This window comes from Rhamphochromis sp. 'chilingali' (genome assembly GCF_963969265.1).
Source record: "Rhamphochromis sp. 'chilingali' genome assembly, chromosome: 19".
NCBI classification, from domain to species: Eukaryota; Metazoa; Chordata; class Actinopteri; order Cichliformes; family Cichlidae; genus Rhamphochromis; species Rhamphochromis sp. 'chilingali'.
Genome location: NC_137946.1, coordinates 18,196,190 through 18,210,489, shown reverse-complemented (window position 1 = coordinate 18,210,489; position 14,300 = coordinate 18,196,190). Strand labels below are relative to the sequence as shown.

General features: G+C 43.3%; 1 protein-coding gene across 6 annotated transcripts in view; it reads left to right on the top strand.

Moving 5' to 3' along the window:
* stard13a (StAR related lipid transfer domain containing 13a) overlaps positions 1–14,300 on the top strand; it is a gene marked incomplete at its 5' end in the record, with an annotated part of 53,612 nt that overhangs the window by 29,586 nt on the left and 9,726 nt on the right. For 4 of the 6 annotated variants that reach the window (XM_080866287.1, XM_080866290.1, XM_080866289.1 and 1 more), the window contains 4 exons: positions 10,147–10,218; positions 11,157–11,238; positions 12,513–12,576; positions 12,858–14,173. In XM_080866287.1, coding sequence (XP_080722413.1) covers positions 10,147–10,218; positions 11,157–11,238; positions 12,513–12,576; positions 12,858–14,173 — 1,534 coding nt within the window. Of the gene's footprint in view, positions 1–3,307; positions 4,011–7,494; positions 8,811–10,146; positions 10,219–11,156; positions 11,239–12,512; positions 12,577–12,857; positions 14,174–14,300 lie in introns of those variants that run through there. The other 2 variants (XM_080866288.1, XM_080866292.1) reach the window with 2 other exon arrangements.

The window sequence follows — 14,300 nt, the reverse complement described above, 5'->3', positions numbered from 1 at the left end:
TCTTTAGTTAATTTATGAAAAATACCAAACATAACATAGTTTGATAGTAGTTAAAGTTTCAACCAGTGTGATTCTAAATGATCCCAAACATCTTTGGGAAGATCTTTTTGGTTCATTTGCTGTAATCCTAAAGATTACAGGAGATGACCAGTATCTGAAAAAAAATCCTGACACATGACCTCAGAGATGAGTCTGACCTGTCAGTTGAGCCATCTACTGTTCAAGCCTCATCAGATATGATCTCATTGGAGGGGTGGTTGTCAAGAAGCCATTTTAAAGGAGGGAAACAGAATAAAGGGTGAGGTATGCCAAATTACACAAGAACTGGACTGAAAATCGGTGGCAACAGGTCATATGGAATCTAGATTTCCATAAGTTTGAACTGTTTCTGGATGTCAGGAGGAGTATCTACAGTGATATGTAAAGTACAGTTGAGGCTCTGTTGTGATTTGGTGTTTTGGAGATATGGTCAAAACTGATGGAATTACAAATACAGAAAACCACCATCAGAGTTCGATTCATCATGCAATACCATCTAAAATGTATCTGATCAGCAACAGCTTCACTTTCATCATGAAAATGATCCCAACTGAAGCAGTGTGGGATCTTTTAAAAAAAGAATCTACTTAAAGATATTACAAGAAAGCTTATCTAACAGAGTTCAGGCTATGTTGAAGAACAAAGGCGGTCGTGCCAAATCGCTCATCAGAGCTGTACAGACTCTGTTTTTGCCTTATATACTGTATTTGCATTTATGATTGAGCATAAATCACTGTGCCTATTTCTTATTTTCCCAGGAAAATAGAAAGAAATACGCAGTGGCATGAGACACTTGCACAATACTGTATTTCTCTAGAAAGTATTTTTTGAGAATACTGTTGCTTAATCATGCAGCAAATTTGGCAACTTGGCAACAATTAAGTGAACTAAATGATGACGCTCACTGCTGTGAGTATATGAGATGGTAGGCGTTCACGCTGCTGTGTTTGTATTTCCAAATTTCATTAAAAAAACGTATATACGGTATGTCCATTTGCACACGTTTGCACCCATTTGCCATTTTCCTTGGAAAATACAATAAAATCAGGAGTAGCTCAAAACTTCTGCACGGCCCTGTGTGAAATGATCTTGAATCATCTCTTTCCTACTAGGATTTATTTTCACTGCTCTGTAAACTGGACGTGGCGCTCACTTTGCCTCGTACTCAGGATGACCTTTGACTTCTGCGCTGAAAATACTCAGCCAGCTTTAAGTAAAACCCAGCTGCATTTTATCTGCCGCTGGATGGCTCAGGGCTTCCTGCTGTTTAAAGTCCATTTCTCTGTAATGGTCCTGACTGCTTTTTAGATCATCTCAAAGAGCTAATAGAGCCTTGAATATTTGGGCATGAAGCTCCTTAGTTTTTGGTCTTTAGGTTAAAGGTGACCTCGCGTTGATGTTCAGAATTGTGAAGTCTGCCTGGCTGTGAAGGTCAGAGTGTTTACTTTAGTACTGTCCTTAAAAATGACTTTAAAACCTTATCAAAGGTCAAAAATAAGAACTCCAGCTTTTTTTCCTAATATTAACTCTTTTTCTTTCTTAATGCTCACACACATAAATGATTTATGAGCATCTGGTGATCTCATTTATTTTGTCACAAAGATATTTTGCACTTAAAGGCTTCATAATGTTAACTGCAATAAGTGCTGCTACTACTTTTTGATCAATATCTCATTTGCTTTAAGACCTAAATACATCCTCCAGGATTTGCCCATTCGTGACTGTAAATGGGATAATGACACATCAGATGACTTAACAAAGAAATGGAAGTAATGCCATAAACACAGCTTGCTCAAAATCAATGAAACTACAGACCAAAACAACATTTTCAGAGGTTAGACATAGTAGGATGTCTTATATCAATAATGCTTTATATTGTAAATGAGAAGAACAGGTTTTAAATAATGCATAAATCAGCTGTCATGCTGACATAATTTCAACAATAATTTCAGGTCTCACAACAAGCAGGTTCTTCACATTTCCTCGTACTGTCCTTTTAGGTCTTCTTGTGTCCTCCAGCTGCGTATTTAATTAAACTTTAGCTGTAGCTGAGTTTTCAGGCTCATCTCTAGTCGATGTAGCTTCGGTCTTGTCGTGGCCTGCTGTAACTGAAAGCGATGAATATTATATTACTCACTGCTTACTACAGCCCTGCCCTTTGCCGCTTTGGTTGCACACATCTCCATTACTTAGCTCTCCATTACATTATTATGCCAACCGTCTGTGCCAAAGATCACATGGGACGTTTACTCAGTGCCCTGCTTAGTGTTTCAAATTTATTTTTCTTTGTCGGTTTATCTCGAGTGAAAACAGAGATAGTCCAAACTTCCACTTTTGCAGAGAAATTGTGCAGATCATGATTTTGATTTCCTCAAGAGGGCGGTGTAATCAAACCCAATCACAGATTTTATGTTTCACAGTTTCACTTGTTTGACTGGGAGTAATTTGGCATTTCTGGGATTTCGGACTCGTAGCTTCCAGCTTTCTCACAGTATATGGCCTGCAGGCTAAAGAAAAACTGTCCTGTAACTGCTGACCTGTAAGTGACTTTGCTATGGCGCTTTTTTCACACCCTCTCTTACCTCACCTGCCGATTATTACCTCCCTAAAATAAATTCAGGTGACAGCTTGGGTCCTCGGGTCTTGGTAAACCATTATTCTGCAAATCTGGGTCAAACTATGGCTTCTCTACTTCCACTCACTTCTTTCCACACATTTATCCCCTAGTTTCGTTACTCTGTGGCAACTTTCAGTCACATATTAAAGACTTCAGCTTACTATATCTGCTACATGGTAGATTTATTTAGATGTATTGGTATGTGAAAGGAGTGTTAGCAGGGAAAGTGGGTGATGTATATCTGTCATGTGGTCTAAATGTGATGGTGTGGGTTTATTCTTCAATGGCATTGCAGTCCTACTCAGCATAAGCAGCAAACATCTTACTCCTACTTACATTCCTCTGCACCGTCTCACAAATCCACATGCTCTATTGTTCTGTTTGTTCCTTCCCGTTTCGCACTGGGATATGGCTGCTGGCATTGTATATTTTTCCAGGCCTATCCCCTTCCCTGTCCTGATTACGTGTCCCCTCACAGATATCCCCACTAATGCCTGGGGCGCGTACCAAAATTGATTCTTTGGCAGATCCTCAGGAAGCGGTGCAGCGTTCCCTGAGCGCTCAGGGCATTGGTTGCTGGTCATGTGACCAAAGGAAGGACCTTGTGAAAGTCGGTCTTCCTCCCATCTCAAACTCAGCTGAGCAGTCAGCCTGTGTTTACCATCTGAGTCAGGTGGTGTGATGAAACCTGCGTGTTTGTTAGACTGTGGTGATTCGGAAGGAGGAGCCAGGAGGGAGAAGAGCTGATTTGGCTTCCAGTAAGGACATGTTAAAGGCAGGAATTTACAAGGAGTGCTCACTCTACAATCCACCACCCTGAGACTTGGAGTGTAGATTAAACGTTATGTTATGGAGACTGGAGACATCACTATGGCCCTTATGGATGACATGGAAGCTGCAGTGAGTACAGTCCACAGGGCTGGCTTAGTGCACTGTGAAGATGCAGACAGAGCAGATTCTGCAAGGAATGAAGAGACAGCAAACGTAACAGAAACTGCTAAACATGCGAATGAGGACACGAGGAGTTTAACCGCTGCTGACAGTGTGGACAATACGAGGGATGAGAGCGCTGACAGCATGTGCACAGAGGACAGTGCAGACTGTGCTGATGTCACAAACAGTAGGAACATGGAAATCGGTGACAGTACAGACTGCGGGGATCACAGTTCCAAGGGCGCCAGTAATGACAGTGAGAGTGACTGTGAGAGCAGCGGTGAGAGTACCTGCCTGGAGGCCATGACACCCGATGGGCAGGACTACTACCTGAGGCTGGGCGACACCCCTCAACGGCGCTCTGCCCTGCGCCTCTCGCGCATCATTGCTCGCAAGCAGCTTCTGCGGAGGCTGGCACAAGGTAGCTATGGAGAAGATGTTTTAATGCCTTTGATTTAAATTCAATCTCATGCCTCAGTAAAACATAAGAAAGTATGTCAATGCAGTTTTGAACTTTTTTTGTTTTTTGTTTTTCTCACATGTGTGTCTTTCTTAAAAAAGGGGGTGACAATAGGTTGATAAGTAAACTGAAAAACCTCTCATTAGATCTTTGAAGCCTACCAAGTGTAAATGTCACTCATCACTTGTTCTGTCCATTGAAAGAGAGAGGAAAGTGCTGGGTGCACATTTACACAAAGTGCTTTGATAAGTGTTCCAGCTGTTAAACAGGGGAAGGAAGATTCTGATTGCAGGGCTTTAATGTTAGATTGCGTCTCCCCTGTTTGGAATTGGGCCTATTCCACAGTGGTTCCCACCTGATGCCTTAATTATGCTTCAGTGGGAAATCTATGAAAGGGTAACCACCTGAAGTGGTTCTTCCACTTCTAAATTCCAAGAAACATCATCTAGTCAGACATGTGGAGCCACTTCCACTCCAAAGATGTCTTTCATAAATCTGAAAGAAGCCATAACAAATGCTTGAGGGCTGTAGTGTTCTTGTTTTTGTCTCTTCCCCCTACCCGACTGGTTACTTCCTGCACTTCCTGCACTTCCTGTCACGTGACTCAAGCTTCCCAAGGAGTAAATTTAACAGAACAACACTGTCACCGCAAAGGCCGCCTGTGTTCATTGAAAACGACAGCATGCTCTTTCTCTGTAAGGCTGCATTGTTGGTGCTCTTGAAACACATCAGGCAGTTAGTGGTCAATTTTTTTTCTCCCTCAAAATGCCATGCCACATAATTAGGAGCAGAAGCGTGTTAAGTCTTGTGCTACGTGTTATCCCTGCTTCATGATGAATGGGTCTCAAAGAATCCAGATGATATATGAAGTAACTAAAAGAAACAGTGATATGCTGGAGGAGAGAGATGAACAGGAATGTAGACGGGGAAGCAAGTTTATGCCTGTGCTGGGTGATGGTATGACTTTTTAACTTTCACTCACTCCTATTTTTGCACTCTTACATGCACTTCGCTCTTCTCAGCCCTCACACAAACACACTGTCTCCTTCACCCACTTCTGTTGCATTCCACTCCTCAGCAGCTGGTCGAGTGTGAGGCAGCCTTTAAAACAACACAACTCAGTGACCTAAACAGTCGGTCACCGAAATCAGAGGCTTTTTAACAGCAGTAGTGCTTAATTCATGTCTCCAGGTACAATAAAGCTACTTTGAGCTTCTTCCTTGCTCACAAGTTGTTACCACAGCAGGTAACCCCCTATATTTGATTACTTACTTTTATATTGGATGCCCTTCCTGACACAACCTCAAAGGGGTTTGTGTCTCCTCCTGTTCTCAAACCATTGGCTTTTCATGCATAAAACAAATGTGCAAACTGCTGCCCTGATTTATAAATGTGTATGGGTGACATACAGATGTGTTAAAGGCTTTCATAGTGGATCTAATCACTGTCTTGCAGCAGATTGCCCCCCTCTGAGCCTGGTTCTGCTGGTGGTTTCTTCCTGTTAAAAGTAGGCTTTTCCTTCCCACTTTTGCTAAGTGCTTGTTCAAAAGTGGTCCTTTGATCACTGGGTTTTCTCTGTATTATTCTTTACAATAAAAAGCTCCTGGTGTTGTGATTTGGCACTATATAATTAAAACTGAATTTCATTGAATTGATTCAAACGCTACACAGCGTTCACATGACATTATTACCTAAATCTGTGAATCTGAATCTGATTTCATCGACAGCCACTTAACTATTTGACTGATTGCTCCCGACTGTTGATTGAGTCCATCTCTTTAGTTTAAGGCTTGAAATATGGTAATTGTGAGGCGCATGTATGTAATGCTAACATGATTTTTTATTCATAAAATCAGTGCAACTCCTGCATTTCTGCTCTGATGTTATCCTTCCTGTTTAAATTAACAGCCTAATCACTAAATGACAAAGGGGCTAATATGTGACGCAAGAGCCAACACCATAATGGTTTTCTTTTGATTTCTCTAACAAAATGCTTTAGCACCCTCTGTTGGAGAAAAAATGACATAACCAAACATACAGCTTGACCTTCACTTTTCTTCACTCATCCTATTAATCTAATCTGGTAACACTCAGTATTGCCCTGTGCCTTTATTAATTATGGTCAACTGCTTAATTACAGCAGTCCTCGCATTTGTGCCATGTCGCATATATGTAGGACTGAGTAAACTCTGCAGTCCTTCATGTGTGCATGCTTCCACCGATTCTGTGTCACAGTATATTTCCAAAGCTCGGTATTTGTCACAGATGCACTTCATGAGATAGAACAGGCATATTCCTCTTTAATGTCCTTTGCTTCCTTCTTCATTTTCTTCACTGCCTTAAAAAAAAACCTTTAAGAGTAAAGGACTAAGTGCTTTAGCGTATGTAGGAATATGGCAGCTTTCCAGGCATCCTGTGTGTGTGTGTGTGTGTGTGTGTGTGTGTGTGTGTGTGTGTGTGTGTGTGTGTGTGTGTGTGTGTGTGTGTGTGTGTGTGTGTGTGTGTGTGTGTGTGTAGTCTGTGACTGCTCAGTGTTATTTAGACTAAAGGGACAGATCTTATAAAAAAAATCTATTCAATTAAACTAAAAAAAAAAAAAAAAAAAAGCTCTCTTGTGGGCTTCACTTTAGCCCAGGAACTTCCTGCTGCTGTTCTTAGCTCACATGTCACTTTGAACACATGGGAAATTTAGAACAGGAAATGATGTAATCCAGGGGACTTTGGGGTCCTTGGGACCCAGTACGAGGCAGACATAACACAGATAAAAGGCTGCCAGAAAAGTCAGGGTTACTGGTGTGGGATGAAAAGCAGGAAATGAAAGGTAGAGAAAAGAAAGTTTCATTAAAAAAAGCTGTGAGGAGATTCGGGTGTTTGAAATATATGCGTTACGTCAGATTGCTGGCACCCTTGTTATGTAAGAAATTAAATTACAGCCTCTTTGTCCCACACATGAACACCATAACTCACAGACCAACCCACAGTCGAGCGCACTCGTACACATACCATCTGTCTGGCTGTTGTTGGCTTTCTGCCTGTTGTCGTATATTCTCCTCAGCACCAGTGCAGTGAGATATGCTGAAAGACAGCATGGCGGGCAGCTCGGATTAGCTCCGTCTGACTGCGTGCACTGGGGTGTTTTGTGGCCTGCTAATAATATGTTTGTGTACTAATTAATCTCTTGATTAAATTCTGCACAGATGAATGGCAGTGCTTTGTTCCTGTGCTGAGAGCAGCTTTGCCGTTGCCAATTACACATGCACAAACATAGCAATGAAGTATGCCATTGTGTGTGTGTTTGTATTCTAGGCTTTTCAACTTTTTTCTTTTGACATTGGCTGCTTTTTCACTCATTTTCAGTCCAGTGTTTGTACTTGACCATTTTCAGAGGTACATTTTTTTTTATTAACTTGTGAATCATTCAAGCATAAAAAGACACCTAACTCAAGGAATGAGCCAGCGTTGTGTCTACACATAACAGAAAACTTAGCAAAGAACCCATTTTAAATGTTATGCTTAAGCACCTTGTTACTAGCATCCTGTCAGAAAAACACAGAAGTTGTTCTCACTTCTTTAGTTAAAGCAAAGACCTGATACAGGACCTGTGAGATGCATCTGACCCTTCATTTGATCCATCTACTGTTACTGAAACCTCATCAGAAATGATCTCAGTGGAAGGGTGGCTGTCAAGAAACCATACTTAAAGAAGATCATCAAGCTAGATCACCATCCTCACATTCAAAACCTGAAATCTCTTTGTGGTGCATATTTTTTAACCTGTGCATGCACGCATTTTAGTGTTTAAAATCTCAACATACACTAAGCAGACAGCTGGTGTGGTATGGCTTCCTCCTTGTGGTGTTCCCACAGGGTCCATCTCAGCTGCCACTCCCCACCCCAGCTGTCTGTCTCACCCTTGTTGCATTCTCTGACTCACTGGAGGCAACATCTGGACTCTTCTAAATGTCTAGTGTGTCTAATGCATGTGTGTTCGTACACATTTGTTGCTCGGATGTGTAGGCTTGTGCTATAAACCCAGAGACGGAAGGTTCGAGCGTCCTTGCTAACCAGCCAGTAGGTCCAGCTGACATGTGAAGTTGGCATCCACCACTTGTCAGGCTGCGACCTCGGGGTCTGGCTGATGCAAACGTCAACTGAAATTATTTCTTCATGGAATTCATGGGGCAACATCACTTCTGGTAATGACAATCATGGTGTGACGTGAAGATGTGCAATTGACAGGAACAAGGATGAGTAAATTTAATGGAAGAAGCAAACGGGGCGGCTACATCCTTTGTTGAGAGAAGGATTCAGAGGAGGATGTGGTAGGAAAGGTTGATAAGAAGAAGGATGTAGAAAGAGCGCAGTGAGGGCAAAAGTAAGTAAATAAGTTTAAATGAGCACATAAAAATCTGAGGAATTAGTAAGAAATTAAAGCATGACAAGAAGAGCCTAAAGCAGAAAGTCTGTAAAAGTAGAGAGATGTTGTATGTAGATCCTAACTAATATGAAAGTGCGAGAGAGGAGGTTGAGGAGAAAATTAGAGGGAAGAGAAAACCTGCATGGGGCAGGCTGGAAGAGGGAGGCAGAGTTGTAAACACACGGGTTGGAAAGGCAGCGGGGAAGAAAGCGCAAAATCAATGCCACTTGACGGAAAGCTGCATAGCAGCGACTGGACGTGCCACGGGATGGAGAGGAAACGTCAGTCTGAGCAAAGGACAAAGGCATAGAAGCATGTCATCACCTACACCATGAGAGCTCCCAGTAAGTTTTCACGTTTCTCCTGAAAGCCTCTCGCCCATGAAATGCTTCTCTCTGGGATCTCTCGGTCTCTGCAGTCTATTTTCAGAGAACTGGAAATATTTTTACCCCGAGCGCTGCTTCATATGTGACTTAGAGAGAGGAGTTATGCTGAGAATGTTGGAAGAGGGTTGTAATTGCTGGATTGTGGTAATGGGATCATTTCCTCTGGCCATTCTCATCTCTGAGGGTGAAGTCTGACATTTGTTTTATTTCCCTGCTGAACTTTGTCCTCTGTGGTTCTGCGGTGACTTTCTCAGGCAGTGCCAGCACCTCTGTGAGAGTGAATGAGACACGTGAGAGTGAATGAGTGTGGCTTTGACAGAGAGATCAGATAAGAGCCATGAAAGTAAAATGATGAAGTTACAGTTGCTCTTATTTGACCTTTAATACTTATCATTTAACATTTCATTTTTTTCACATGTAAATTCCTTCCCATTCTTTTCACTTCCTTATTATTTATGATTTTTGTATTTTTCTAGCATGTCTCAGTGCGCATTTTAAGTCATATTGCACCTAAAACACATGATTGCTGTCACCAGATTATTAAGATGTCTTTGTCAGCACAAAGAGGCGCTGCAGAGCGGTTTAATAAGTGTCTGCTCATAAAGTGAGCGTACTGTACACACACATACCCACACACTTGTGCATTTCAGGGCTGCCAGTTTAGAGGTGTGTGCAGTACATAGGCTTGTGGAAAAAAGTAGTAAAACAAATGCCTGTAAAATGTCTCAAGGTGTTGGCGGCACCGTGCTGACCTGTTTTATTCTTTATACATTTATACTTTCAATTCTGAAGGCTGGTGTATCTATATCTGTAGTACAGATGTAATGTTAGACAATGTACGCTGCTTCCTTTGTCCACTCAAGATAATGTGCATCCTTCTCTGGCAAATTTCCAGCTTTTCCAGTCTCATCATTCTTCTTAATTCCCAGAGGGAAGTCTCGTTTTCTGAGATGTTCCTCCTCTGTTTCCGTAACACGCTCAGAGATGGATCATGGAAAATGAGTCACTGCGAGTCTGTCTTTAATTTGATTTATCATGTTTTTCAATTTATTAATTAAGACTTTCAAAATGTTGACCTTGTTCGGCTGCGATTCTCAGAAAGGAAATCATTTGGGGACTTTCCTCCATAAAATTTGGTTGTGGTGATATATAATGCAAACTAGAAGCTGTAAATTTGTAAAAATACATCGTACTAAAAATATAGTTGAACAGTAGAGATCCTACATGATAAAATAAACATGCATATGTTGATGTTTGCTCTCAACATGCCTCTACTGCTTTCTTTGCTTTTCAGAGATTGAGGCTAAGGAGGCTTGCGACTGGCTTCGAGCAGCGGGATTTCCACAGTACGCTCAGCTGTATGAAGGTATCACGCACACAGAGGAGCCAAAGTTCAGCTTTTACCCAGCTGACTTGTTTCACACAAGGACCTCCTCTTTCAGATCTCTCCTTTTGTTTATTCTCTGCGTTCTGTGTTCTTTCTCTGTTTTATTTTTCCACCATCTGTGCTTCTCTCTCTCTTTCTGCCATCTCTCCATCCTTGTATCCTCGTCTTCTGGGCCACTGCGTTCTATTTCCAGGCTTCAGTTCCTGTCTGGAGGGAGGGGTCATGGGAAAGGCCTTGTTATCACTGCTGGGACTCTCATAGCTTCTACTTCTGTCTTCTTTCTCCCACCTTTCTCCTTGTGCCCTTCCTCACCCACCACTTTTCTTATAGTCATCTACCCATCTTTCTTTCTTTCTTTCTTTCTTTCTTTCTTTCTTTCTTTCTTTCTTTCTTTCTTTCTTTCTTTCTTTCTTAATAGCAATTATTCATGTGATGATTTTTTATACGTTTCAAACATAAACAGGAAATGGCCTAATCTAAGAAGTTGCTCTTAAAGCACAACAGTCCATCTTTAGCAACACACACACACACATGCACACATATGCACACACACAGCTTCTCTGAGAAAACTTGAGAGCTTCAGTAATGTTGGGTTGTGGATGCCGGGCTCTGGGACTCTGTGGCTGCTCCCCAGGCAAACATGAAGCCTGCAGTCTGCAACCACACGCTGAGAATCACCAAAATAAAAAAAAGCTTGAGTCATTTTAGCATTGGCGCTCTGTGGGATTTGAGCTATTTTGGGATTTGAAAGCGTGTGCGTATGTGTGTGCATTCAGAAAACTTGAGATGCAGATGAGGAGTGTTAACAGTGGTGGCAGCAGACTTCTTTAACAGTTAACTCAAAGAGGAATATGCAGACTCATGTTATCTGTTAGTCATTAACTAAAAAACTCATTTTCTCTGTCTCTTTCATCCAGATTCCCAGTTTCCGCTTGACATTTCGTCTGTTAAAAGGGACCACGACTTTTTGGACCGGGATCTGGTGGAGCCTCTTTGTCGGTAAGAACGCCGGCACGTCGACGCGTTTCAGTGTTTACACTTATGCCTCCACCCGTACACACTTAAGACCAGAAAAATTCTAGCTTCCTTTTCCTGCTCAGTTCTCTGGCTTGTCCTGCGGCCTCATGCTAACTGCTACTCATTAGATGTCTGACCTCCCTCTCCCTAATGAACTCCCCTTCCACGTCTCCCACCCATATACTTTGAAGCTTTGATCTGGTCACCTCCCCTCCCCTCTGTCGAACTCTGATCTCCCATTCAAAGAGGAGAGACCCTCGGGGGAAAAGCAGGGGGCGAGGAATGGGTGAGAGTAGTGGGGAAGGAGTGAAGGGATGCCAGTACTTCCCAACACTTCCCAACTTTGTGGTGTTTCTTTCCACATGTATTTGATTTTTCCTCTTCAGATCTCCTGTTTTCATTTTATTAAAGCTTTACATGGTTGCAACAGCTTATCCTGCTCCTTATCTGCTTCTTTTCTCTCTCCTGCTTACCCCCCATCTCCCCAGTGTCTATGGCAGAGGAGGGTGTGGTAATTAAAACGTTAGTGGCTCCTGACAGCTATACCGTGAGAGAACACACATCAGATCCCCTGAAAGTGTCTCAAGAGCTATAAAACATGCTCATAATGTGTTGTTTAAATGTTAAATTATATAGTCATTTTCGCTATGACACAAGTTGTGCAGAGCAATTCTTGTCTGGCCATTTGTATGAGAGGACAGAGAGGTTTACAGTGAACGAAGGAGGATTTCCTACTGTGTTGTTAGAGGGCTGAAATCCTTTCAAATGACAGAGGTCATGAGCCCTGAAACGTGTTTTTAACAATCCCGTCTTAAAGGCACGGACACAGACACCACCCCGCTAAAGAGCCACTCATCACATCCTAAATGAAGGTGGAGACAGTGGAAGCTTTCCTCAGGGTGAAGGGAGAAAAGTGAAGGGGAGGAGCTGGCCGTGTTCGGGACTGAGAATCAATTTCAGGGGTGTGATGCCAGCAGAGAAAAGTAGAAGAAGAGAAGAAGAAAATCAGCGTGGAACATGTGTGTAGACAGACTACAATGAAGATAGTGTCTGAGAAGAAGTTTAAAGCAGGCAGTGAAGAAGCATATCTGAAAGTGGACCCAGCAGGGATGTGAGAAGGTGGTAGTGAAAAGCAAGAAAAGAGACTGAAAGGGAGCGGCGTCAGAGTGCAGATGGATAGAGACACACAACAGACAAATCGCATCCAGAAGAGCAGCTTTAGATGCAGCATTTGACTGTGCGCTTGTCTGTTGCAGGCGTCTGAATACTCTGAACAAGTGCGCCTCCATGAAACTGGACGTCAGTCAACCCAAGAAGAAAGTAAGTCAAAAATTTTGCCAATGAATTACAAGAACAGAGGTTTTTGCAGCTTGATTGTTGTTCCTCAATTACTATACACAGCTACAGTACTTGCTTGCCTGAAAATTATGGTGTGGTGTACTGTCAGTCACTGTGATGAAATGCATTTTGATTCATACTGTAAAATTGTTAGCTTGTTCAACAATGGATCCCAAATCTTTCAATAAATTTAAGCTATTTTTATTTTCTAGTATCCTAAACTTAAGACAGTAGAAGCTCATACTTCCTTTTTCCTTCCACAGGGTGATGACTCCGATGAAGATGATCCATTGGCTATCAGTAAAAGGTGGACGTTCGAGTGGAGCAGCCGACGCTGGTCTCGCCTACAAGACTTCCTGTCTGACAGCACCAATGAAAGCAGCCCGACAGGTCAGGGGGAGGGTCTGCACAGCACAGTGAGCAGTGAGAGCGTGCTGACAGACCTGAGTGAGCAGGAGATCACGGAAATCTCCTCGCTACACAGTGAGGACTCTGCCTCTGCCATGCCCGACTCCATATCGATGGCCTCCCTCTCTGCTTCCTATCAACCACCACGGGAGCTCCCACACTATAACTCCCTGCCGATCAAAAGCAGCCGCCACGGGCAAGGGAGGCGGAATAAAGCCAAAGAGTTTTTGCGGCGAATGGAAATAATGCGTACTTGGGGGCCATCGACGAGGCGCAAGGGCTCAAACCGCAGGCCACCGCTGGTCATCAGCGGGCCGGTGTTACAGGGGGAGGAACCTCAGGCGCTGCAGATGCTCCAGTGTACGCCTATCAGCCAATTAGAACAGAGCCCTAAACACAACCACCAAACTGATGGTGACATTTCCCCTGACTCTCTTAGCAAGGATTGTAAAGACCAGGTCACAGTGAGTGTGAGCCCCAGCAATGAGACTGTGGAGCTCCCTGTGAAGGAGCCTGTGTGCATAAAGCCCCGCACTGCCAGCAAGAGAAGCAGCATGTATCTGGAGGATATGGTGTTGCCTTCTCAGGGTAAAAGGACCGAAGGTCAGAGCCAGTTTGGCAGACACCAGTTTCACTCATATGAAAACCTCCTCATTCACATCCCCAAAGACCATAAACCAGGCACATTTCCAAAAGCCCTCTCCATAGAAAGCCTGGCGCCTTCCCCTGGTGACAGAAACAACGACTCTCACGTGCATGCCCGAACTTCTCCCCGTGACAATGGCCTGGGTGAACCCTGGTCTGGTAAACCTTTGTCTAAACCCTGTCCTGGAGCTCCACGGGGCAGCAGAGTGAGTGTTTATGACAACGTGCCAGGCTCCCATTTGTATGCCAGCACAGGAGACCTGCTGGACTTGGAGAAAGAGGACAATCTGTTCCCTCACCTGGATGACATTATCCAGCATGTCAGTGGTCTGCAGCAAATTGTGAACCACTGGAGCCGTAGCGTGCTGCCCGAAGGGGAGACGGGGGAGGGGGAGGAGGAAGGGGAGGGCCGGACCACTCCCAGCGAAGGTGAGAGAGACGGGGTCTCCTTAAATGACACAGATTCAACGGGGACCAGCCGGGAGAGGAGAGACTCTGGAGTTGGGGCCTCCCTCACAAGACCACGGTGAGCAGCCCTTCAGCTTTTTAAAGGATAATTATGGTTTTATTACTACTTGAGTTGTGTTTTTATAGTTTTGGCCCTAAATTGTATTGATTATATTAACAGTGTAATCACTACAATCATGGCTGAG